The sequence below is a fragment of the Aspergillus lucknowensis genome, assembly GCF_044049455.1.
Source record: "Aspergillus lucknowensis strain CBS 449.75 chromosome Unknown BJX67scaffold_51, whole genome shotgun sequence".
In the NCBI taxonomy this organism is placed as follows: Eukaryota; Fungi; Ascomycota; class Eurotiomycetes; order Eurotiales; family Aspergillaceae; genus Aspergillus; species Aspergillus lucknowensis.
In genome coordinates, this window is record NW_027263595.1 from 39,551 (window position 1) to 60,703 (window position 21,153).

General features: G+C 49.4%; 8 protein-coding genes across 8 annotated transcripts; 5 read left to right on the forward strand and 3 right to left on the reverse strand.

The window, feature by feature from the left end:
* BJX67DRAFT_363561 (putative ER to Golgi transport protein (Sly41)) lies at positions 1-2,312 on the reverse strand. Its single transcript, XM_071030101.1, has 2 exons — positions 1,462-2,312; positions 1-1,402 (listed from the first exon to the last, which is right to left on the reverse strand). The coding sequence occupies exons 1-2, from the start codon at positions 1,816-1,818 to the stop codon at positions 146-148; spliced, it is 1,614 nt and encodes a 537-aa protein (XP_070882435.1). The 5' UTR covers positions 1,819-2,312; the 3' UTR covers positions 1-145.
* A 1,062-nt stretch (positions 2,313-3,374) lies between these two features.
* BJX67DRAFT_363566 (uncharacterized protein) lies at positions 3,375-6,465 on the forward strand. Its single transcript, XM_071030102.1, has 6 exons — positions 3,375-4,052; positions 4,144-4,269; positions 4,322-4,405; positions 4,473-5,859; positions 5,914-6,096; positions 6,389-6,465. The coding sequence occupies exons 1-4, from the start codon at positions 3,629-3,631 to the stop codon at positions 5,759-5,761; spliced, it is 1,923 nt and encodes a 640-aa protein (XP_070882436.1). The 5' UTR covers positions 3,375-3,628; the 3' UTR covers positions 5,762-5,859; positions 5,914-6,096; positions 6,389-6,465.
* A 57-nt stretch (positions 6,466-6,522) lies between these two features.
* On the forward strand, positions 6,523-9,668 carry BJX67DRAFT_256919 (Pumilio-family RNA binding repeat-containing protein). The gene is made up of 7 exons (XM_071026298.1): positions 6,523-6,737; positions 6,818-6,928; positions 6,983-8,128; positions 8,178-8,804; positions 8,880-9,159; positions 9,212-9,302; positions 9,360-9,668. Exons 1-7 carry the CDS (start codon positions 6,621-6,623, stop codon positions 9,574-9,576), a joined length of 2,589 nt encoding a protein of 862 aa, XP_070882437.1. The 5' UTR covers positions 6,523-6,620; the 3' UTR covers positions 9,577-9,668.
* Positions 9,669-10,076: 408 nt separating this feature from the next.
* Positions 10,077-11,134, reverse strand: BJX67DRAFT_256937 (DUF5572 domain-containing protein). The gene is made up of 2 exons (XM_071026300.1): positions 10,680-11,134; positions 10,077-10,576 (listed from the first exon to the last, which is right to left on the reverse strand). The coding sequence occupies exons 1-2, from the start codon at positions 10,949-10,951 to the stop codon at positions 10,222-10,224; spliced, it is 627 nt and encodes a 208-aa protein (XP_070882438.1). The 5' UTR covers positions 10,952-11,134; the 3' UTR covers positions 10,077-10,221.
* Positions 11,135-13,011, reverse strand: BJX67DRAFT_256936 (TFIIH/NER complex subunit SSL1). Its single transcript, XM_071026299.1, has 3 exons — positions 12,621-13,011; positions 12,190-12,525; positions 11,135-12,123 (listed from the first exon to the last, which is right to left on the reverse strand). The coding sequence occupies exons 1-3, from the start codon at positions 12,845-12,847 to the stop codon at positions 11,319-11,321; spliced, it is 1,368 nt and encodes a 455-aa protein (XP_070882439.1). The 5' UTR covers positions 12,848-13,011; the 3' UTR covers positions 11,135-11,318.
* Positions 13,012-13,143: 132 nt separating this feature from the next.
* Positions 13,144-16,723, forward strand: BJX67DRAFT_374509 (M1 family metallopeptidase; the record flags this gene model as incomplete). The annotated part of the gene is made up of 12 exons (XM_071031559.1): positions 13,144-13,415; positions 13,480-13,649; positions 13,729-14,153; positions 14,206-14,427; positions 14,496-14,613; positions 14,687-14,803; positions 14,859-14,884; positions 14,944-15,154; positions 15,219-15,289; positions 15,342-15,784; positions 15,850-16,062; positions 16,129-16,723. 12 exons carry the CDS (start codon positions 13,144-13,146, stop codon positions 16,721-16,723), a joined length of 2,883 nt encoding a protein of 960 aa, XP_070882440.1.
* Positions 16,724-17,183: 460 nt separating this feature from the next.
* BJX67DRAFT_363586 (Rab family GTPase YPT1) lies at positions 17,184-18,939 on the forward strand. Its single transcript, XM_071030103.1, has 5 exons — positions 17,184-17,346; positions 17,621-17,744; positions 17,846-17,893; positions 17,951-18,178; positions 18,244-18,939. Exons 1-5 carry the CDS (start codon positions 17,336-17,338, stop codon positions 18,436-18,438), a joined length of 606 nt encoding a protein of 201 aa, XP_070882441.1. The 5' UTR covers positions 17,184-17,335; the 3' UTR covers positions 18,439-18,939.
* A 746-nt stretch (positions 18,940-19,685) lies between these two features.
* On the forward strand, positions 19,686-20,964 carry pmp47 (putative peroxisomal membrane protein Pmp47). Its single transcript, XM_071026301.1, has 3 exons — positions 19,686-19,920; positions 19,985-20,712; positions 20,765-20,964. Exons 1-3 carry the CDS (start codon positions 19,799-19,801, stop codon positions 20,878-20,880), a joined length of 966 nt encoding a protein of 321 aa, XP_070882442.1. The 5' UTR covers positions 19,686-19,798; the 3' UTR covers positions 20,881-20,964.
* The last annotated feature ends 189 nt before the right edge of the window (positions 20,965-21,153 follow it).

Here is a 21,153-nt window from a genome sequence, read left to right on the forward strand (position 1 = left end):
TCTCTTATGTTCCTCTATAATGCCATCGTATGATGATATAAAAGCGAGGTTGTTATAAATCCAACGCCGTCACTCCGTGACATCGAAAAAAACGAGCTCAGCTAAGCATGACAGCCATCAAAGATAACTAGAGAACGGCTACCACTCAGGAGTCGCTTGCTTGCCAAGTCGTCTCTTGCTTTGTGCCGGGTGGTAGCCATGCTTTTGCGCTACTTTCTCTCGGATGCGCCTGGTGAATACTATCCTTCCTTTTTGACTTGCTCTGCAGAGAGAAGCTGTTATCCGAGAACTGCTGCGCTGCGTGCCTTCCTTGAGGGAAAGAGTAACCATTTGAATCCCAGGCTTTGCTCGCTGTCCGCGTATTGAGGGGGAGCACAGTACCCTTGGAGTGGAAGTGATCCGTGTTCGCTTTTTGGTCCGCCGCGTCATCGTGACTATTGCGGTCGTAGAGGTAAAGCCCAACGAACGTGAGAACGATACCGAACCCTTGAATGGGAGTTGTAGTATTGCCAAACCAAACGATGGCGACGAAAATAACGAATACTCTCTTGATGAGAGACGCCACGGAATAAGATACGGGCGAAATCATGGAAAGAAGGACAAAGGCAAGGATATTCTGAGCAAAGTGTGATACTCCATTGAACACGAATTCGAGCAATAGAGCGCCGTGGTCCAACGAGCCTGTTTTGCCTGACAGGGAGATGACACCATCTTGCATCACATCGGAGAACAAGGAATAACCTTCGCTGACAAACCAAATTGGCAAGGTGAGGAGGAAAGCTAGTCCAGAGCAGTAGTAGAGCAAGTTCAACTTGTCCAGCTTGCGACGGCCAGAAACCTGTACATTTGACTCTGCGCGCTCGGCTTCATTGAAAAGTTTCTTAGAAAAGATGTTTTGTGATACGAAGACAAGAGCGGCGACCAGAGCACACAGAATTCCAAAAAAGTTGGTGGAGAATCCGGTCGAGCAAGCAAGCATGACGCCTAATGTCAGTGGCACGAGAGATAGGTATGTTGCCCTAGCATATCTAATACGAAAGAAGATTCGATATGCCAGGACAGTAAATAAGGGCGACAGTCCCTTGATAGTATGAACAAGTGAGACAGGGATCTGTGAGGTCGCCATTGAGCTAAGGATATGCCCTGCAAGCTGAAATATCGCGAGAGGCAACGCTGTCATGATAACATCGCGTGACGGGGGACGAATATTGTTCTTGAGGGCCGGTATGCTTGCTTTGAGCCAGGGTAGTACGTTTGATAAATATGAAAGTAGCAGGCACCATAGTGACACGAAGGCAAACTGGACGATTGTAAGGGTGATAGGTTTGGGGAGGGCAGTTAGGATGGATTTCGAAGATGTATTTGTAAGGGCCGAAGTTGTGTACCAGATAAGGCAGAGAGTCTGTGTGCGAGTAAGCAGCTGCTACTTTGGAGATTCCAGGAAGGGATACTGAGCCGTACTATTAGTTTATATGAAACAGGAGCTCTTAGAGCCTGAGCAAGATCTTGCGCGTTGGCGCTGACACTCCCATTGCGCGTCCTAATGGCACTTATGGTTTCGCTGATGCTCTTTCTCGGTTTTCGCTTGGGTTCTCTGACTGGTTTATAGTCCCAACGATCACTGGGCACATACTTTATCGTGGGAGCGGGAGAAAGACTCTTCGGGTCCTTGGGGTCATATTGCTCATCATGGAACGGTGGAAATTTGTCTATGGGGCTGGCCAACGGTTGGGAGCTGGATATTTTCACTGATGTCTGTAGTTCTGGTTGCCGTATCGAAGGGCGCCGCCCGGTGCCGGTTACGGTGGTCGTAGTCATTTTCCAATTCTCTAGACAATGCTACTTGCATGAGATGTTGTCGTGTATAGGTTTGTCTGTTTGATGGTGTGTTTGATGGTGTGTTTGGCGGTTTGGCGACTTATGAACTGACTGTTTTTGCGTCTTCGGTTGTGGGACACACGGCCATTCAAATTCGGAGTCGGCGTGGACAACGTTCGAAAACTTATACAGGAGCGGGATTGCTGAATGCGGCGAGTGTGCTAAGAAACAATTCGGATACGCCGCTCAGCCGAATGTAATTCAGTGTGGCTGTTCGCGAGGTCGCATTAGTCGAATGCGCCGTAGATGCTAAAGTTGTGTTTCATCCATCTGCATCCATCGTGTCAAAAGATATCTGCCACCAGGTTGTCTCAATGTTGGAGTTCTTCCAAGGTTGCAAGTGATGGGTCAGGGTAATCCGCTAGCGTTATTTAGTACTAGCAGAATTTGAGATGACGAATCACCCAAATGACCGCTCGCGAGTAAGCTTTGAGAATTGGGCACGCTGACGCAGGACCTCAGGAACTTCCAACTTGAAAGTTCCAAGGTGGGGACCCTTGACCAACCTTGGAAGTTGCGAGAACTTCCAAGACCCGAAGTTATAATTTGCGAGGTGCCTCCAGCTGAGCCTTTATCCTTCTGTATTGGCCTTAATTTGGAGTGGCCGGCCACTCTGACTCGCACAATACTTCTCAACAGATGGTCAGGGCCTCAATAACGACGGCTTGCTGTGCACAGTTTGTCATTGGTCGATTCTCTTGATACCAAAACTTTGACTGAAAGCTCAGGTCACAGTCACACCATCTCAAAGAGCAGGCTCCTGCATCTCCAATATCAAATTGAAGCTGACAATGGTGTACTGCTCACTATTTCCGTTAATACCTTTTTTAGTTTCTTTTCTTGCAGGTGTGCCATGCGGCATGAAGAGATTCGGGGTCCAATCTCGTGCTACAACCTCTCAGCACCCTCTTCTTGGAGGTACCCCTAGTGTTCAACTCTCAGAAGACTGGCAGGTTCTCGGGCCCTTTAGATGCGGGACAAGAGGTTAGTATTCACCGCGCTCAGCCCAAAAGGGAGGACCATATCAATTGATCCCATTCCAGAAGCTCTCTGGGGGGCTGACCCTCTGGAGTATTGGGGTGGATTCAGCAACTTGCTTTATGATGAGAAAGCAGAATTTAGTAGTTCCCTCTCCCCGAGTGGGATTGTGAAATGGAGTATCGTTCGGCCAAATATCACAAACCCTCACCCGGAGCAGAGCAAGGCTGAGCTTCTGATAAGCTTCCCGGAAGTCGATTGGAATTTCCTCCGATCTATATACGGATGGTCCGCCCTTCAATACCAAGCCTGGGTACGCGGGTATCTGCATCTACCTGATTCAACTCGTCAGACGGTTGCGATATTTACAGACGGTATCTTAGAGCTTTGCATTGATGGCCGGCGTCACTTTGGTGGGGACTTCTACAGTTATCGTAGAGCGCCTCTCATATTGAGCCTCGCACCGGGAGAGCATGTCATCGATCTCCGGCTAATCCGTGATGTTCGCTCTCTTGGTGGTCAAGGCGATCCCACAGTTAATGTCAATTTTGAGACTGAAATACGACACGAAACATTGACCATTGATAAAAAGAGCCTTGTGATACCCGAAGCCACAGATTGGAAGCTGGGGAGCGCCTGGGCGACGGTAGATGTTCAGAACAATGCAGCCGAGTGGTTGAAGATTCTTTCCATCAGTTCGCCTAATGTGAGTATGAATATCCTATCCCATTCTCAGACATGACGTGACATTATATATAAGTTTACTTTAGCGATGGAAGAGCCATTGCACGTCGCACCATACCAAACACGGCCGCTGGTTTTCCGCCTCATAGCTGTCCATGCGCCCAATACTGAGTTTATGGCTGAAATCCACTACAATGTTGCCCCAGGCGGGACTCAGCGGGCTCAATATTTCCGAATGAACTTCGTCGAAAAGTCGCTGTCCCAACCTCAGAGGCTTACATACCTACATCCAGCAGGCATAGTTTCCTATGCGATTCTACGACCACCCCCACTCAAGGCTCACTGCGTACTCAATCAATCACATAACGGTTTGCCCGTAATAATTGGCCTTCATGGAGCGGGTCTTGATGCTGATAGCGTGCAAGTTCGGGAGATGCTGGACGCTGCAAGCGGTATCTGTGCGTGGACACTGTTCCCAAGTGGGGTCACTTCATGGAGTGGTGACGACTGGCGTAAGTCTCTGTACTACGGTTGTCGAGTTTTGTTGCAGAACTTTTGAATGACATCCAGTCGGCGGTTTGACGTTGCTAAGTTCTTGGATAGATACTTGGGCCCTTGCGGATATAAAGGCTGCCATCGATGCAGTTTCTCGCTGGGTTGGAGCCATTGGCTGGAGCGGCCCTGGCATACTGACCAGCTCCTGGATAGCCACAGGGCATTCAAATGGAGGTATAGATACGTGTCATTTTGTTTGGTATTCCTCTGCTCACCCACATGGTAGGCCAAGGAGTGTGGTTCCTTGTCACTCATCAACCCGACAGTATTGTTGCCGCTTCCCCAGTATCAGGGTATTCGTCCATCGAAAGTAGGCCATTGATTCCCTTCTTTATGCTGGCCAAAGTATTCCTTTGTTCCTTGCTAACTTCTGGTAGACTATGTGCCCTTCAACATGTGGCATGATCCCGAACCCTTAATATCATCTATCCTCCATCAATCGCGGGCGAGTTTCAAACACGAGCTTCTGTTGGGAAACGCTGCCGGCATTCCCATCTTGCAACAGCACGGCTCTGATGATACGAATGTTCCAGCATACCATTCGCGTCTGATGCATGAACTGCTTGAAAGGACAGGCTGGACGTCTGATTATGTTGAATTGCGGGGTAAAGGCCACTGGTTTAATGGTGTGATGACAACGGCTCCACTTCTAAAGTTTTATGAAGATTCTTTGCGCTCGATACCGGCCCAGATCCCGTCAACGTATACAATGACTGTCCCATCCTCCGGAGACATGTCATCGAAAGGGGGTTTATACGTGGATCAATTAGAATCTCCCGATTTGGTAGGTCGATTGCGTGTCAAAAGGGACGTACGGCATGGCATCTGGTATTTGCAGACGCAGAATATTCATCGCTTCCATCTCTCTGATAGAATATGTGAACTCGAAGAGTCCATTACCTTGGCAATCGATGATGCAAATACCCGGTTCAAGGTCGACCTATCTCGCTGTGAATCTACGTGGTATATACGAGATACCCATGGGGGATGGCTGAGCTCGAGCCGAACTGATTGGCAGTCCCTGTACCAAAGGTATGGTCGTCAGGTGGGTGCGATGGATGCTATTCTGCGTACTAGCGGAATATTCACCATAAGGATATGCTCCATTGGTATTGACGGAATAGCCCTTCAGACCAGCCGCAACTTATTACAGTATTTTGCTGCCGATTCGCGCATCACGCATAATTGCAGCACCTCAGATACTCAGGACGCAAGAGGATCCAGACCTATCCGTGGGAATATTATAACTCTTTCATTAGGGAACAATATACCAAACTCGACAGCCCCGAACTACCCTGTTCGTGTGACTAGCACGCAGATCATTCTGTCTAGGACATGCTCTCTGACTAACCCCGGAGAAAATGCCTTTCTCGATTCGAATGAGGGTTGTCATCAGTACGCCTTCAATCATGAACCCGGCATGGGTGCCCTATTTCTCCGCCCCCTCGAGGATGAGAGTTTGGAATTGGTAGTGTGGGGTGCCGATATTGACGGTCTCGAACAGGCTGCCCGCCTTGTTCCCACACTTACTGGGGCCGGCCAGCCCGAACTCATAATTATCAGTGACAGTTGCCGCTGGAACGGCCACGCCGGTCTCTACGCCGCCGGCCATTTTGACAAGTTCTGGCAAATCTCATCGGGGTCTTACATTAGCAGTGGTATATAACGGATGGAGGTTATAGAAGGATGGCTGCGGGTTCTAGGTATAGCATGCTTCATACTGGTAGCGTATCCTGGTGCCGTACCTAATTAACTCTACTGGTGGTAGGTACATACATACAAGCATACTGTACCGCAAAATACTTACCGTATGTCTAGCCCTCAATCTCTGAACCCACGCAACACCAAGTCTGTGAAGTCACTCTCGGGGAGAGGCTTTGTTGGCTCTGGCTTTGACGCCATTTTTGAGAGCTATAAGGCTATCTATAGGTTACTGTACGCGAATAGGTAGAAGGCATCTGAATATGAGTCAGACCTGCTCCTCTACGGTGTTCTGTCTCGGTAGGTGGCCGCCGTCCGAGTTGGTCTTCGATTGAGCTGCCCAGGTGCCCAGGTGCAGATGTCAATTTCTTCCACCTTCCGTTTTCAGCAAATTCAACAGTACGCAGGGCACAAGCCCATGTACCCGAGTTTATTTCTGCTCTTGTGTCTGCCATCGGGCCCTCCTGCGCTCTTCCCTCATTTCATTACTTCCCTTGTCACTTCCCAATTACCTCGTACTTGCCCGTCAATCTAATCTGCCGATCCATCTTTTTCAAATCTTTGCTCTTTCTCATGTTGATTTCTCCTCTAGATACTGCCATCTATTTTGTGTGCTGTTCTGGGTGAGTCCAATCAAGAAACAGCACTCTTCCTTTCCCTGTGATATTTGAAGCATCTCCTTCATCAACCATCAAGTTGCTTTTGCATGTAAGGGCGTTTGGATCTTGTGCAGTGTGCTTGTTGTCTCAGCAGCTTGAAATTCCAAGTTCTTTGTTTATTTTAACCCCACACGCAAATTCTGGGCCTTGAACGCAGTCCACAAGATGTCACTGCTTTCGACTGCTTCTCCGGACACCGGCCGCAGGAATACCGACGAGATGTCGTCTTCTCCGCGTGGGAATGCCGACGCCCACAGACTGTCCGTTGGATGCGAAATTTTGGTAAGTCGATTGAGCCTTCGCTGAGGTTTACAAAAGCGTTCATACCGGCATATCTGACATGCTGCATAAATATCTTCAAGGGGCACAAGCATCCAAGCCCTTGCAATAAATCCCCTGATCCGCTCGCAACTTCTAAACTTGGGAACCTACAGTCCTCCTTTGGCCATAAGAATGACCCTCCTTCGTACAAGGTCAGGTTTTGCTTCCCTAGATGATTACTGGCATACATTGTCTCACAATCCTAGAAGCAGAAGTTGGAGCATGCCACCAGTGCCGTTTCGCTCACGGGAAATTCCGAGATGGAGAGGCTCCTGGCGAAGCTCTCGCCAAAGCCTCAAGGGCCAGATGCCAAGCAGACTGTGAACCAGGAGATCCTCTCGAAATTATCCGAGAAGCAACTCCTCCTTGACAAGCAGAATGGTTTCGTGGGAAGCAATGAAGTCGATTCAGCAACGCTTGAGGACCTCGATAAATCTTGCAGCTTGCCGCATCGGACGGATTCCAACAAGCCCAGCAGCCCAAAAGATGCTGTGAGCCTCGATACTTTCGGCACAGAGGCTTCAGAGGTGCTACGTTTAAAGCAGGAATTAGACGCTGCGAATTCTCGCATCGCACTTCAAGAGCAGGAACTTGCACAGACCCGTGTTATCAAACACACCCTGGACCAGGCCCTCGGCCCTCCATCGGAGGCTGACTACGGGGGGCGCGACATTAGCGAACAAACTATTAGTAACTTGCAGAGCGCGTTCAATGCCTCCGCTCCCGCTCCTCATTTACTCCAAGATGGTTGGAACACACAGGAAGATTCACAGTCCGATATATCCGATGCACTGTCCGCTGGTGCTTACAATAGAGCCAGAGGGTTCTGGGCCCCTCCTGGGCAGCATATCTACGGCATGGGGCTTAACCAAGATAAAGCTTATGGAGACACCAATCTGCCTTTGCCCGCTACGTCCTTTAGTCAGGATTCAGGCAGATTCTGGGGGCCCTCAACTACGAATCCCTCCATCTCTGGAAACAGCGCTGTCCAGGCTCACCGTGTGCTGTCAGGCCCTTCCACGGCGCCCTGCAGTTTTGATCCACATTTCTCTGGGGACCAAGGTAGGTATATGCAGAGTTCGGGGTTTGGAGCACGACATCCCACTGCTCAATCAAATCGCTTTGGACCGTGTTTTCCCGGGGCAAATTCTCCGTGGGGTGCCTTCGCTCCGAGCTCGTCGGATAGCCAGGGCTCTAGATCACCTCCGAGCAAACCAAACAGCACTTATCAACAAGTTGGACTTTACCCGTTGCCCTCGTACCATCAACGGACAATTGCACGTCCGCTCTCACCAACGGCGACTGAATTTACGTCGCCCACTGCAAACTCGATCCCCTGGGCAACTTCATCTGTAAGCGATGCTCAGATCCTCTTTGATACTCTTTGGCTAACTTTCCTAGGTCTCTGGAAGCTCTATCCAGACATACATTTCGCCGCTGGAACCACTCAATTACCGACGACTTCTTGACAAAAATGTTTCCTGCGATTGGAAATACATAGTGGACAAGATTGTTTGTAACAATGACCAGCAGGCCTCCATTTTCCTCCAGCAAAAACTAAAGGTCGGAACGACGGAACAGAAGTTCGACATCATCGATGCTATTATACAACAAGCGTATTCCCTAATGGTGAATCGGTTTGGAAACTTCCTCGTCCAGCGCTGTTTCGAGCACGGGACTCCCGAACAGATCGTAGCGATAGCGAATGCCATCAAAGGCAATACTCTGAGCCTTAGTATGGATCCATTCGGCTGTCATGTGGTCCAAAAGGCCTTTGACTGTGTTCCTGAAGAACACAAGGCAGTTATGGTGCATGAGCTTCTGCGTAGGATACCAGAGACTGTCATTCATCGGTATGCATGCCATGTCTGGCAGAAGCTTTTTGAACTACGCTGGAGTGGTGAACCGCCACAAATCATGGCAAAGGTCAACGAAGCCCTGCGCGGTATGTGGCATGAAGTTGCGTTGGGGGAGACCGGAAGTTTGGTGGTTCAGAACATTTTCGAGAACTGCGTTGAGGATGAAAAGGTACAGGCAGCTCTTGAGCACTCTCCCCAGGCCTCGGCCCACTTTCCTGGATGTGGAGCTAACTACATGCTTTAGCGTCCGGCCATTGAAGAGGTTCTAGCAAAGATTGATATACTTGCTCATGGCCAATTCGGAAATTGGTGTATTCAACATATTTGCGAGCATGGAGCTCCGCATGATAAGAGCCGCGCCATTGAACATATTCTTCTTTGGGCGGTTGACTATAGCATGGATCAGTTCGCATCTAAGATTGTGGAAAAATGCCTGAAAATTGGTGGACCCGACTTTCTAGACCGTTACCTTTCCAGGGTGTGTACTGGTCGTACGGATCGACCAAGAATGCCCTTGATTGATAGTAAGTGTATTCAGCTTCCAACCCCTGTGACGAGCGTCCTGACGCACGTTAGTTGCAGGAGATCAGTACGGTAATTATCTCATCCAGTGGATTCTGATGAATGCCGCACCTCATCAACGTGAACTAGTTGCGACCCATATTCGGTAAGGCCTTTCAGAAAGTAATTGTCCTCCCCCACAATAAACCTAACGATATCACAGGAAGCATATGGTTTCCCTACGCGGATCAAAGTTTGGCTCGCGTGTGGCAATGCTTTGTTGCAACCTGTCTCATACTACTCGACCAGGACCAGGAACGGGGGTGCAAATCGGTCGATTCAGCAATTTCAACGACGACCGATTCCAAACAGCAAATCAACACGGAGCGCGCTTTAACCGTGGAAGTCAGTGGAACCCTAGCTACCCTCCATTTCGTTAAGAAGCTGCCAACCAAGTCTATCACAAACTACCGGAAAAAGAGATTCTCGAAGCCGGATGACCCCAGCACGACCAGCCAGACATAGATTCAATCTGATTTCTCTCTAGATGTGATTTGTGTGCATGAATGCCCTGCAAATCAGATTTTGAGCTTTCCTCATTTACGTCAGTGGGCTGCTCTGAGAATGCTTGATATCCTACGACTCCCACATCTCATATTCTCATATCATTGGCCTCTTTTTTATTGTTTCAAACACCGATGCTTTTCCTGCTCCGATTCCGGGAGAGCCGACGCGAACTATCAAAGTATTTGTTTGTGGACGTGGTCCGCGCTTTATTGGGCTACGAACGGATAATTACAACAGGGGATTGCTTGTGCCGTGGCCTTTTCTGTAAAGGTGAGGTGCCTCGTCAGGGTATGGCCTATCTCTAGTGTTCAATGTATTATACCTTCTCTCTTCCAAATGTAGTATGCTTTTCATTCTTCTTCTCAGTCTCAGGATAGTACCTACAGAATCTTGGGGGTTGGCGCGGGGAAACTGGAAGCAGGATGACACCGGAATTATAAAGTCACAGAGCAAGGGGCAGGTAGGTCACGAACTCCCTGTCTGCCATCAATTGCTCCGTTCGACAATGCGATTATTAATTAAGAAGCCCCAGAAGATTCTTCTTTCTCCCAAGGTTTTCTTCTCCTTGGCTTTGCGCTTGCGGCACCCTGACCCGTCAACAAGGTATCCGGTATCTGTTGAATCCCGGGTATAGGCTGGCTAGTTGTAATGAGTTCGACTATATGAGCAAACGAATTCGGATAGCTCGGCTCTTGTGATGCGGGCACGGATTGTTGTTCCGCAGCCCCGGGTGAAAATTGCGAGGCTGCTACAGGTGGACTGGGTGTTTGCGTTTCGCTTACAGACGCCTGGCCGGTTGTATCTGGTGCGGGTCTTGATACCAGCCAAGATTTGTAAGCTGCAACATTAAGAGGCGAAGCGAGGTTTTCTTTTCTGATACCAGAACGAACCGGATTCAGTACAGTTCTCATACTTTGTAGTGTTGACCCTAGGTGGATGCGCGGCCAATGCAATGAATTTCTAACAAAGGGCATACCTGGTGAAGTAATAACACTTCGCCTGCAAAACTAAATCGTCATCGCGGGCTATCTCTTCTTCTGAGGGGAAGGTGTCCGGATGGCCGAGGATAATCGCGAGGCCGGTTGCAAACTCACGGTCCGTAATGAATGGGTATGTTCTCAATTTCTCGAAAAGGTCTGCCACTGATCGTTGGTGTTCTGGAGAACCGGTTTGGGGCGGAGTGATGGCGCTCGCGGCGGGAGGCGGGGCATGTGTTGTTTCCAATGTTGGTTCTGTTGCGGGACTCATCAGCAGCAGCGGGATGGACTTTCTTCTGACGCCCGAGTATTGCTTGCGGGTTATTGTGAATTCTTTTCGTTTTTATGAAGACCTGTTGAAAGTTGGTGACGGTGGGTAGATAGCATTTTTCGGTATAAGCTGTGGTCTTGGGTTGCGGAGAAGCTGCCTAGCCGAGGTCCCTGGTTTATGGCACCTGGGCCTTGGCATTCTGGAACGACAAGCTTCCTCTTTCAGCGGAGAGGCTCTGCGCTCAAGTAAGATCGGAGATCCGACCCCGGAGAACGGCCATACCTCGTCTACTGGTCTTTACTTCGTGTGCTGATCCATCTTCGCATTTAGCCGCCTTCGTTCCCCCCAAAGCAAGACGTCATGGTTATCACCTCGAGGTATCCATTCGATCTATCTCATTTTGGTGTCTATAAACATCATCTCCAGATTGGGTTGCGGCTCGACTTTGGCAACCGGGACAATTGTGCACCACTTCATGAGCAAATAAATCACAGTCGATACAGAAATGGTTCTTGCACACAGTGCATTCGTAACGACTGCTTACGCTCATCCCTTTCGTGAGAGTTTCGGTAGCCTGCCGTTGTTCCCTTAGGGTAACCGGAGGGAAAGGTATGCCACAGGCGAAACAGGCCGTGCTGCGAGAGGCACGCTGCCACGGAACCTCAACCCAGTTCATCAACGGGAATAAATGATGATAAGACCGAGCGAGGTGGGTGGATAAGATTAGAGTAAGGCCGCATGAAGGGCACTCTGCGGGGAGGCCACAAACCTTGCTGTTGCACCGCGAGCATAGATAACCTCCCGAGGTGGGATTAGAATGGCACGCGCAAAGAGAGGGGAAAGGTTCAATGGTACGAGATGGAAACCCCATCATCAGGAGGGAGCTGGTGGACTGTTTCTGAGAATATGAAGCCGGTGGAGTTGTCACATCCATTACTAGTTCTCGAAAGTGTTGCTCATTGAGGGCCACACCATAGGAAGTATCATCGCCACCGTTCGTCTTTGCGCATAGCTCCCTGCAGATTGCTACTTGGGCTGCAAGACCCACTATCCCGACCCGAATCTTATCGTCGGTAAGTGTTGTGATTGTTTGATGGATGTCACCGGGGTCGGAGGAAAGTAGCGAGCCGAAGATAATAAGTATTTCCCGGGTTCCGTGGCTTGGGGTATGACTGTGCAGGAAAATGAAGTCAGTATCAACCTTAGAATACGGTGATTCCGAAGCCGGTGAGACGTACAACAGAGCACCCCGTGCCATTTCCAGGCCATTCTGCAGACTAGGAAGACCCTTTGGATCCTGACTCCTCAAGTCCTGTATTGCGCTGATGTGTTCCGTAGGATTTCCACTCATGTCACTGACCCGGAGGGCAAGGCCGTCCCTCAACCCCAAAACGCCGATCTGAGAAATGGGGTTCTGCTCGAAGAATTCCCTGACAAACTCCTGGGCGTAGCGTAATGTTAGAAGATAACGCGTGGGCCGTAGGTCTTTCTCCGTCATTGATTGGGATAAATCTAAGACTAGAACAACATGACGTATGATACCGCGCTGCAACGGGGTGGTGTCCTTGAGAAGTCTGTACAGGACACCATCGCGAATCAGTAAAGTTTCCCAACAGCCACCGCGGCAGTACGATGGTGGGGGATATCCTGCCCTACACGGCAGACTCACCTCTTTCTTTTGCTAGCTTCCAACAACCCCTCAACTGTCGAGCTGATTGTGCCATCGGCGCCTTCGACTAATGTCTCCCACGTTCGCGAGAGTTCAAATTCCGCTCCGCCCTTCTGTTTTCTTCGTTTCGAAGCCGGACCGGCCGCGCCTCGCGATCCTTGAAGAATATTGCTATCGTCTTCATCCTCAGAGATTCCTCCAATATACTCCTCATCAGAGTCGGCCATCGTGCCCGACGGGTGGGTGTTGGCGAGCAAAGCTGGGTCTTTACCTCGTCGAGGAGCTCGGCTCGGCGCCCGAAGAAAGGTCTGAGCTCCTCCAGCCCCGGTCCACTGTGGGTTTTGCTCGCTTCAGAGGTCCAGATATGTAGACAAGATTTGCCTCAAAAATGCCCTCGAGGTGACCTTTGCAGCAGACTCTTTTTAATCGAGCATATTTCTTAAGAACGTCTGTCTTGTTAAGCATTTCTTTTGAAGAGCAATCCAATTTCTCCGGCGATAACCGCTACCGGTGGCTTGACCTGATGTGGGGGAGACGCAGCATCACGTCAACCAGATGTGCTGTATTCCGTTGCTTTGTTCAAGGACGCCGACCGCTTCAGCCAGTATCATCGCTCTCCCGCCCCTCCCCCTCACCTCTTCCGTCTTGGTCGACCCCTCCATTCCGCTCACATCGTTCACCACGCACACTTTCGGCCTGTTCAGATCGTCCTGGGATATCAATCAGTTCTGAAAGGCACTGTGCCTCCGAACTCCGCGCCATGGCGTCAAAAGACAGAGATACTCTTCCTAGCGTGTAAGTCCACCCTCGGCGAGCTAAGGGTTATGGTTACCGTTGACCGATTTAAATAATTTTACAGGATCAAGCCTATCCACTATGGCATATCTCTCTTTGACCTCCAGCTCGGTGGCTCGTGGGGCTACAAGGGGATTGTCAAAATCAACTTGAAGGTCAATGCCCCGGCAACGGAAGTGGTTCTGAACTCAAAGGAGATTCAAGTGCAACACGCGGAGATGTTGGGATCGGATGGTGCTTTCTCACTGTTATTTGCAGAAATTAAACCTGTCGGAGGGAGCCTTTACTGACGGGTATTATGCTGTTGCTCTAGGCGCGGAGCTGTTGAAAGCATCTGAAATAAACTACGACAAAACTTCAGAGCGGGTGACGCTCAAATTTCCTGAGCAGCTCCCCCAGTCAGACATAGTTGTGTCTATCTCGTTCACTGGCACAATGAATAATGCCATGGCTGGGTTCTATCGCTCAAAGTACAAACCTGCCGCTGAGCCGACTCCTGATACACCCAAGGAGGGAGACATCCATTACATGTTGAGCACCCAGTTCGAGTCCTGTGATGCACGGAGAGCCTTCCCTTGTTTTGATGAGCCGAATCTAAAAGCGGCATTTGACTTTGAGATCGAAGTCCCCAAAGGCCAAACGGCGATCAGTAACATGCCAGTCAAATCAGAGAAGAGCGGTAGCACACCCGAGCTGAAACTGGTCTCCTTTGAGACGACCCCAGTGATGAGTACATATGTTCGTGTCCCGTTACCTCGATGTTATAGATTCACTAACCCTGTTCCTCTAGCTTCTGGCCTGGGCAGTTGGTGACTTCGATTATGTCGAGGCTCTGACAGAACGAAAATACCAAGGAAAAAGCATTCCTGTTCGTGTCTATACGACAAAGGGTCTTAAAGAACAAGCTCAGTTCGCCCTTGAATGTGCTTGTCGGACTGTTGATTACTTCTCCGAGGTGTTCGAGATCGAATATCCTTTGCCCAAAGCGGACCTCCTAGCAGTGCATGAGTTCGTAAGTACATTCCTGTTATCCGGGTTCCCATAAATATATGGGTTAAGTCTTACTCACGCCCTCTCCAGGCAATGGGGGCGATGGAGAATTGGGGTCTTGTGACGTACCGCACAACTGCTGTTTTGTTCGATGAGGGGAAATCAGACACCCGTTACAAGAACCGTATTGCTTATGTCGTCGCACATGGTAAGTTCAATTTATCAGGAAACCAGGCACAACATTCCTTGAATTCTTTTTTCGGCTAACTTGGATCTATTAGAGCTGGCTCACCAGTGGTTTGGAAACCTCGTGACAATGGATTGGTGGGATGAGCTCTGGCTGAATGAGGGCTTTGCTACGTGGGTTGGATGGCTCGCTGTCGACCATTTCTACCCGGGTAAGTCATTTTGTCTCTCCCTTATTGATACCGGCTTCGCTGAAGTTCTAAATAGAATGGAATGTCTGGTCTCAATTTGTGGTACGCAATTCTCGAGGTAAATTCGATCTTCCCCGAACAGTGAGGTTGACCTAGCGTAGGCTGAGGGTGTCCAACAAGCCTTCCAGCTTGACTCGTTGCGCGCCTCTCATCCCATCCAAGTTCCCGTGAGAAACGCCCTAGAGGTCGATCAGATCTTTGACCACATCAGCTACCTCAAGGGAAGCTCCGTAATCCGCATGCTAAGTACTCACCTTGGCCGAGAGACTTTCCTGCGAGGAGTAGCCCAGTACCTCAAAACCCACGCTTACGGTATGTTGATTTCAAAATCCAAAACGCTGTATTCCTCTTGGTGGCCATTAATTCAACTAATTAGGCAATGCGACCACTAACGACCTTTGGTCTGCACTCAGTCAGGCCTCTAACCAGGACGTTAACAGTTTCATGGTGAGTGAGGTAATTCTCAGGTTAACGAATTGCTTCTCTAATGATATTTAAGGACCCCTGGATCCGCAAAATCGGGTTCCCAGTGGTTACTGTCGCGGAAGAGACTGGAAAGATTAACGTTCGCCAAAATCGATTTCTCTCAACTGGAGATGCTAAGCCTGAAGAAGACGAGACAACTTGGTGGATTCCTCTTGGAGTCAAGTCAGGGACAGGGTTGATAGCTCAGGAGCCTCGTGCCCTTATTTCCAAGGCGGACACCATCCAAGGCATTGGGCATGAGTCATTCTACAAAATTAATAAGGATCTGTCGGGGTTCTATCGAACCAATTATCCCGCTTCCAGGCTTGAGAAACTCGGTCATTCCCTTGAGTCGCTGAGTACTGAGGATAAGATTGGTCTGATCGGTGATGCTGCTGCCCTTGCTGTATCTGGAGAAGGCTCTACTGCTGCTCTGTTATCGCTCTTGGAGGGGTTCAAGGAAGAACAGAACTACTTGTCAGTTGCCCTTAGTTTCTTCCCCCCTCCTCTAATAACCATTTGGACAATTAACCGGCCTCTAGGGTTTGGTCTCAGGTTTCGTCTTCTGTCGGCAACTTACGGACCGTATTTGCGCAGAATGAAGCGGTGGCTAAGGGTCTAAAGAAATTTGCCCGCGAATTGTCATCAACCGCCGCTAATACAATCGGTTGGGAGTTTAAGCCTCATGAGGATTACCTCACTGTCCAGCTTCGGAGGCTTCTGATTTCAATGTCGGGCCTTGCGGGCAATGAAAGGTGCGACTATTCCGCCATTCCAGCTATTTACTTGGCACGAAGCCCATGATTAACCACGTTACCCAGCATCATAAACGAGGCTAAGCATCGTTTTGGCCTTTGGGCCACTGGGAAAGACAGGAGCGCCATCCACACCAACCTACGCTCTACAATCTTTGCTATTGCTGTATCGGAGGGCACTCGCTCGGAGTTTGAGGCCGTCCAAGACGAATATCTCAAGACTGATTCTGTCGATGGCAAGGAGATTTGCCTAGGTGCCCTTGGACGCACAAAGGACGCCAAGCTGGTCAATGAATACCTGGATTTTGTATTCTCGGACAACGTTGCAATCCAGGATGTGCACAATGGCGCAGCTTCCTTGGCCACTAACTCCAATGTCCGCCACCTACTATGGGAGTACTTGAAAAAGAATTGGGCTCCCGTAGAAGCGCGCCTTTCGAAGAACAATGTCGTCTTCGAGCGCTTTGTGCGGATGGGACTGTCGAAGTTTGCGGACCATAACACCGAAAGCGATATTGCTTCGTTCTTCCAAAACAAAGACACGAGTGTTTACGATCGTGCACTGGTTATTGTGGCGGACAGCATTCGAACCAACGCCAATTACAAGGAAAGGGATGAGAGGCAGGTTTTGGACTGGCTTCAAGCACATGGCTACGCTTAACGGTTGAAGAACAAGTCTCTTTCCGTCTCTCCCATATATGGTATTTGCATTACGCCGCTTCGAGCTGGGAACCCCAAAATATGGTTGTAAGCTAGACCACAGTTCTACAAGCACTGAAAGTAGGGGTAGTAGTTAAGATTTTTGCGAGGCATCTTCATTTTCTACACGCATTATTTTGACATTCGACTTGATGATTGGTTACACTGTGCTTCGTAATCCGTCCTGGTGTCTGTAAAACAACATTAGAAGAGCCGAGACCCAGAGGACCCTGGAATAGAGGCCTCTGACTCTGCTCTTTTGACAGAGGATGGGGTTCTCTTGGAAAGTTACTGAAGTGGTGGCATATGGATTGCTCTGGACGCTAAACCAAATTTAGTCTCGGACTGATCGGAGCGGAACCTCGTGAAACGGTCACTAGTACGACGAGTACCTGCACGCTGGGCTCCTTTGCTCTCCTGCACTCTGCAACACCACCAAAGTCCACACTGGCTGACGCTTCTAAGCAACGTTTACATCACTCGATTCTCACTTTCCGTCTCGCGCACCGGATACTGTCCCTCTTCAGACAAAGTTCCTTAATTTTGAAAAGCACTGAGTTGACTAACCCTCACCATGAACCCTGAGTGGTAAGTTGTTTGGATGTCTGCCTACGTTTGGAGTACCGCTCACTTGGATGGCCGCTATTTCTTTGCACCGGCTTTATGGTGCCTTCAGCTCATTAGACTCAAAATCGTGCTCTTTGGGATTTGTTGCCTTCGTTACACTTGCTGACGCTTTCGAATCTCGCCAGAGTATCCACCACCCATCTCCCGCGAAGTTTAACCCGTCGAAGCTCGATAAGACCCATAGCTTTGTCCTCTCACGCCAGCGATCTGACTATATCGATAATATGAATAGATATGATTACCTCTTCAAGCTTCTCCTTATTGGAGACTCCGGTGTTGGAAAGTCATGTTTGCTCCTTCGATTCGCGGATGACACCTACACTGAAAGCTACATCTCCACGATCGGCGTGGATTTCGTGCGTGCCCCTGCTGTCGATCGTATAATGAGCTTGAACCTTTCTTTCCCGGATAATCCCTGGTTAGGTCGATCAAGTGCCATCTCGCTAACCTTTCTTAGAAAATCCGCACTATCGAACTTGACGGCAAGACGGTGAAACTTCAAATTGTATGAGAGCCCAAGAGAATTTTCTCCGTGTTCTGGATATAACTGACTGAATTTTAGTGGGACACTGCGGGTCAAGAGCGTTTCCGGACGATCACATCGTCTTACTACCGTGGTGCTCATGGCATCTGCGTCGTGTACGATGTTACTGATATGGATTCTTTCAACAACGTGAAGCAGTGGCTTCAAGAAATCGACCGCTACGCAACCGAGGGCGTCAATAAGTTACTTGTGGGTAACAAAAGCGATATGGAAGACAAGAAGGTTGTGGAATACACTGTTGCGAAGGTTTGTGCCAAAATTTTACCCTACACATCCCAGTATTCATCTAACATCCCCGTGTCCACGCTCAGGAATTTGCTGATAGCCTTGGAATCCCATTTCTGGAAACTTCTGCCAAGAACGCGTCCAACGTCGAACAGGCCTTCCTGACGATGGCCAGACAGATCAAAGAGCGCATGGGCACTGCGACCGTAAACAACAAGCCGACCGTTCAAGTTGGCCAGGGGCAGGGCGTCCAATCTGGTTCTGCTGGTGGCTGCTGTTAGACGAATCATGACTTCAATTCAGTGTTGCTAAGCACCCATCCTGGTGCAGGGAACAGAGAATCATCACGGTGCTTCCTTCCTCTCTGCGAAGATTGGCGACTCAGTCTATCCTCGAGCATGGTGCGAACGAATGGTGTTGAGCCTTCTAATGAGCTGAGGACGGCCATCGGGGAATATTTCTCTTCACCATGCTTTAGCCGGCCTACTACTCTTTGTCTTTATACAGGATTACTTTAAGGATTAGTACCGATTCCTGTTTGCTTCTCGCGCATGTTTTCACCCACTTGCTTTCTACCTTTCATTTTGTGCGTGCCTTTCCATTTGTGACTCTATTATGGCATCTTTATATTCATGTTCTTCAATGTTTCTTCAGGTTGGATTCGTTGCGTGTCTTGTCAGGCTCTATTAATGAGGAGCGCATGAAATGATCCGTGGACTGCTACCATGATATTTTAGAGGTTGTGAGTAATTTCTAGAGTCGGTAATATTGAAGTCGAGATCTCATTGTCTTCTCAAAAAGTAGTGGCAACCATGTTCATCCTCCAGGCTCTGTGTGGGATTGTGCCAATGGGCCTCAATCACAGCTACTTGCTATTACCTCTGCGTGGAGTATACTACCCAGAACTCTCATCTCCTGTGTGCACTCTAGAGAACGAAGTCAACGGGGTATGTGATTAATCGAAGGTACCATGATATAATCATATGACAGCGAATCTCCCATCCAGCTTCCACTAGGATCACATGCAGGGAGGCACTGATAATGCGCAGTTGCCACAAGCCTGCCTATATCAAGAACTAGGTGTCTTAGAAATTGATGTCGACCTCAAGCACCAAAGACTTTTGCACTCTGAGAGACCGGCGCCACGAACTTGACTTCAAGATCCAACCTCGGTCGACGCTGCATGGACACAACACTGCCATCGATCAGCAGTCTGAGGTACACCCACATGTCCAAGCGCGCGAGATGTTCGAAACCAACCGTAGATTATATAGTGGAACGTATACGAAGACAAGCTGTCTTCGTCACGAATAGCGCTGTGTCTGCTTCAACGGGGGGTGGACCCTCGGGAACAACGGGTGGAAGCACAACTCAAGCAGCCGAGGCATCGACAAGAATTCGGCAAACGTCATGAAATGGATCATCCTTATGATAATTCTCCAATCGAAGCTGATCCGAACACCCTCAGTTTATTCGGACGGCCCTTTCATTACTATTTCATTCCGATTGTAATTCGTATGCTCCTCCTTTTTGTAACCCCTATTAATTCTTTTTCTTCTTCGTCCCCTTCCCATCTTGAATTTTCCTGGAGCAGTGTCTATCCCTCTCCCCTCGGTCCGTAAGGATTTCCCAGATTTCGCAATGTCTCTATCGAAAGTTGAAGACACAAAGAGCGTGGCTGCAGCAGCAGCGGCCCAGCAGAGCGACAACGTCGCCCATGCTCTGGCGGGCGCTGGCGGTGGTGTACTTTCCATGATTCTCACGTGCGTACATGAACTTCGTCCTGACATACGAGTTCTTGAACACACTCTCACCTCCTTTTTATAGATATCCGCTTATCACCCTTTCGACCCGAGCGCAGGTCGAATCCAAGCGCGCTCAATCTTCGGGTATTGATGCCATCCGGCGTATCGTGCAACGGGAAGGAATTACTGGGCTTTACTCGGGTCTAGAGTCAGCTCTGTTCGGCATCAGTGTCACAAACTTTGTGTATTATTACTGGTATGAATGGACTCGCTCTGCCTTTGAGAGAGCTGCCGCGAAGGCAGGTCGGTCAAAGAAGTTGTCGACCTCTGAATCCATGATTGCCGGAGCAATCGCGGGGAGCGCAACGGTACTTATCACCAACCCCATATGGGTCGTCAACACCAGGATGACCGCACGCAAGTCCGGAGCAGAGGAGCAGTCGCTACCTGGCGGCCCTAAGAAGCAGCGGGCGTCCACATTTGGCACGCTTATGGAACTCCTTCAGAAAGAAGGCCCAAGTGCGCTTTTTGCCGGTGTCTTGCCTGCTCTCGTCTTGGTGATCAACCCTATTCTGCAATATACCATCTTCGAGCAGCTGAAGAACGCAGTGGAGCGGCGGCGGCGTATGACGCCGAAGGATGCCTTTTATCTCGGCGCCCTTGGCAAGATCCTAGCCACCTCTATAACCTACCCGTATATCACCGTGAAGAGCCAGATGCATGTTGCTAGTAAAGATGGGCCCAATGAGAGCTTGAATGGAAGCTTGAAGAGAATCATTCGGGAAGAGGGTTACACTGGCTTATACAAAGGCAAGTTTGTCGGTGTGGATGAAGTGCCGCCTGCTTACAGAGTATGATACAGGAATTGGACCCAAGGTCACTCAGAGTGCCATCACGGCGGCATTCTTGTTTGCATTCAAGGATGTCCTGTATGACTTGATGGTATCTATTAGAAGGAGGGGCCGTGTTTCCAAATAGACGGAACTTCTGGGAGTAGAGATGAGGTCTCACAAGCAAGCAGTCTGCTTCAGGATGGAGCGGTTGTAGAACTGTGTTTTCATGATTTATTGTCGACTTGCTTATCTATCTGGGCTCGCTGTGTTGTGGTGTTTGCGTAAGGACCCTGCAATTTGAACTGGCCTCTCTATGGATTCCAGCTGGTTTAAGCGCAAGAAATCAACCTCCGAAATTTGGTTTTACAGTGCTTCAGAACTGACTGGCTTAGTCGCACTTTGCTGGGAGAAGAGCCAG

Bases quoted from the DNA above. Each gene is read 5' to 3' on its own strand.
- BJX67DRAFT_363561 (XM_071030101.1), bottom strand. From the start codon at position 1,818: ATGACTACGACCACCGTAACCGGCACCGGGCGGCGCCCTTCGATACGG. The intron at 1,403-1,461 runs GTACGGCTCAGT...ACTCGCACACAG, and splicing joins CTGTTTCATATAAACTAATA to ACTCTCTGCCTTATCTGGTA.
- BJX67DRAFT_363566 (XM_071030102.1), top strand. From the start codon at position 3,629: ATGGAAGAGCCATTGCACGTCGCACCATACCAAACACGGCCGCTGGTT. The intron at 4,053-4,143 runs GTAAGTCTCTGT...GTTCTTGGATAG, and splicing joins ATGGAGTGGTGACGACTGGC to ATACTTGGGCCCTTGCGGAT. The intron at 4,406-4,472 runs GTAGGCCATTGA...AACTTCTGGTAG, and splicing joins AGGGTATTCGTCCATCGAAA to ACTATGTGCCCTTCAACATG.
- BJX67DRAFT_256919 (XM_071026298.1), top strand. From the start codon at position 6,621: ATGTCACTGCTTTCGACTGCTTCTCCGGACACCGGCCGCAGGAATACC. The intron at 6,738-6,817 runs GTAAGTCGATTG...AATATCTTCAAG, and splicing joins CCGTTGGATGCGAAATTTTG to GGGCACAAGCATCCAAGCCC. The intron at 8,805-8,879 runs GTACAGGCAGCT...TACATGCTTTAG, and splicing joins ACTGCGTTGAGGATGAAAAG to CGTCCGGCCATTGAAGAGGT.
- BJX67DRAFT_256937 (XM_071026300.1), bottom strand. From the start codon at position 10,951: ATGAGTCCCGCAACAGAACCAACATTGGAAACAACACATGCCCCGCCT. The intron at 10,577-10,679 runs GTATGCCCTTTG...TTCTGGTATCAG, and splicing joins AAGTGTTATTACTTCACCAG to AAAAGAAAACCTCGCTTCGC.
- BJX67DRAFT_256936 (XM_071026299.1), bottom strand. From the start codon at position 12,847: ATGGCCGACTCTGATGAGGAGTATATTGGAGGAATCTCTGAGGATGAA. The intron at 12,526-12,620 runs GTGAGTCTGCCG...TGTCCTGTACAG, and splicing joins GAAGCTAGCAAAAGAAAGAG to ACTTCTCAAGGACACCACCC. The intron at 12,124-12,189 runs GTACGTCTCACC...TTTCCTGCACAG, and splicing joins ATGGCACGGGGTGCTCTGTT to TCATACCCCAAGCCACGGAA.
- BJX67DRAFT_363586 (XM_071030103.1), top strand. The intron at 17,745-17,845 runs GTGCGTGCCCCT...AACCTTTCTTAG, and splicing joins CCACGATCGGCGTGGATTTC to AAAATCCGCACTATCGAACT. The intron at 17,894-17,950 runs GTATGAGAGCCC...ACTGAATTTTAG, and splicing joins AGACGGTGAAACTTCAAATT to TGGGACACTGCGGGTCAAGA.
- pmp47 (XM_071026301.1), top strand. From the start codon at position 19,799: ATGTCTCTATCGAAAGTTGAAGACACAAAGAGCGTGGCTGCAGCAGCA. The intron at 19,921-19,984 runs GTGCGTACATGA...TCCTTTTTATAG, and splicing joins GTACTTTCCATGATTCTCAC to ATATCCGCTTATCACCCTTT. The intron at 20,713-20,764 runs GCAAGTTTGTCG...AGTATGATACAG, and splicing joins TTACACTGGCTTATACAAAG to GAATTGGACCCAAGGTCACT.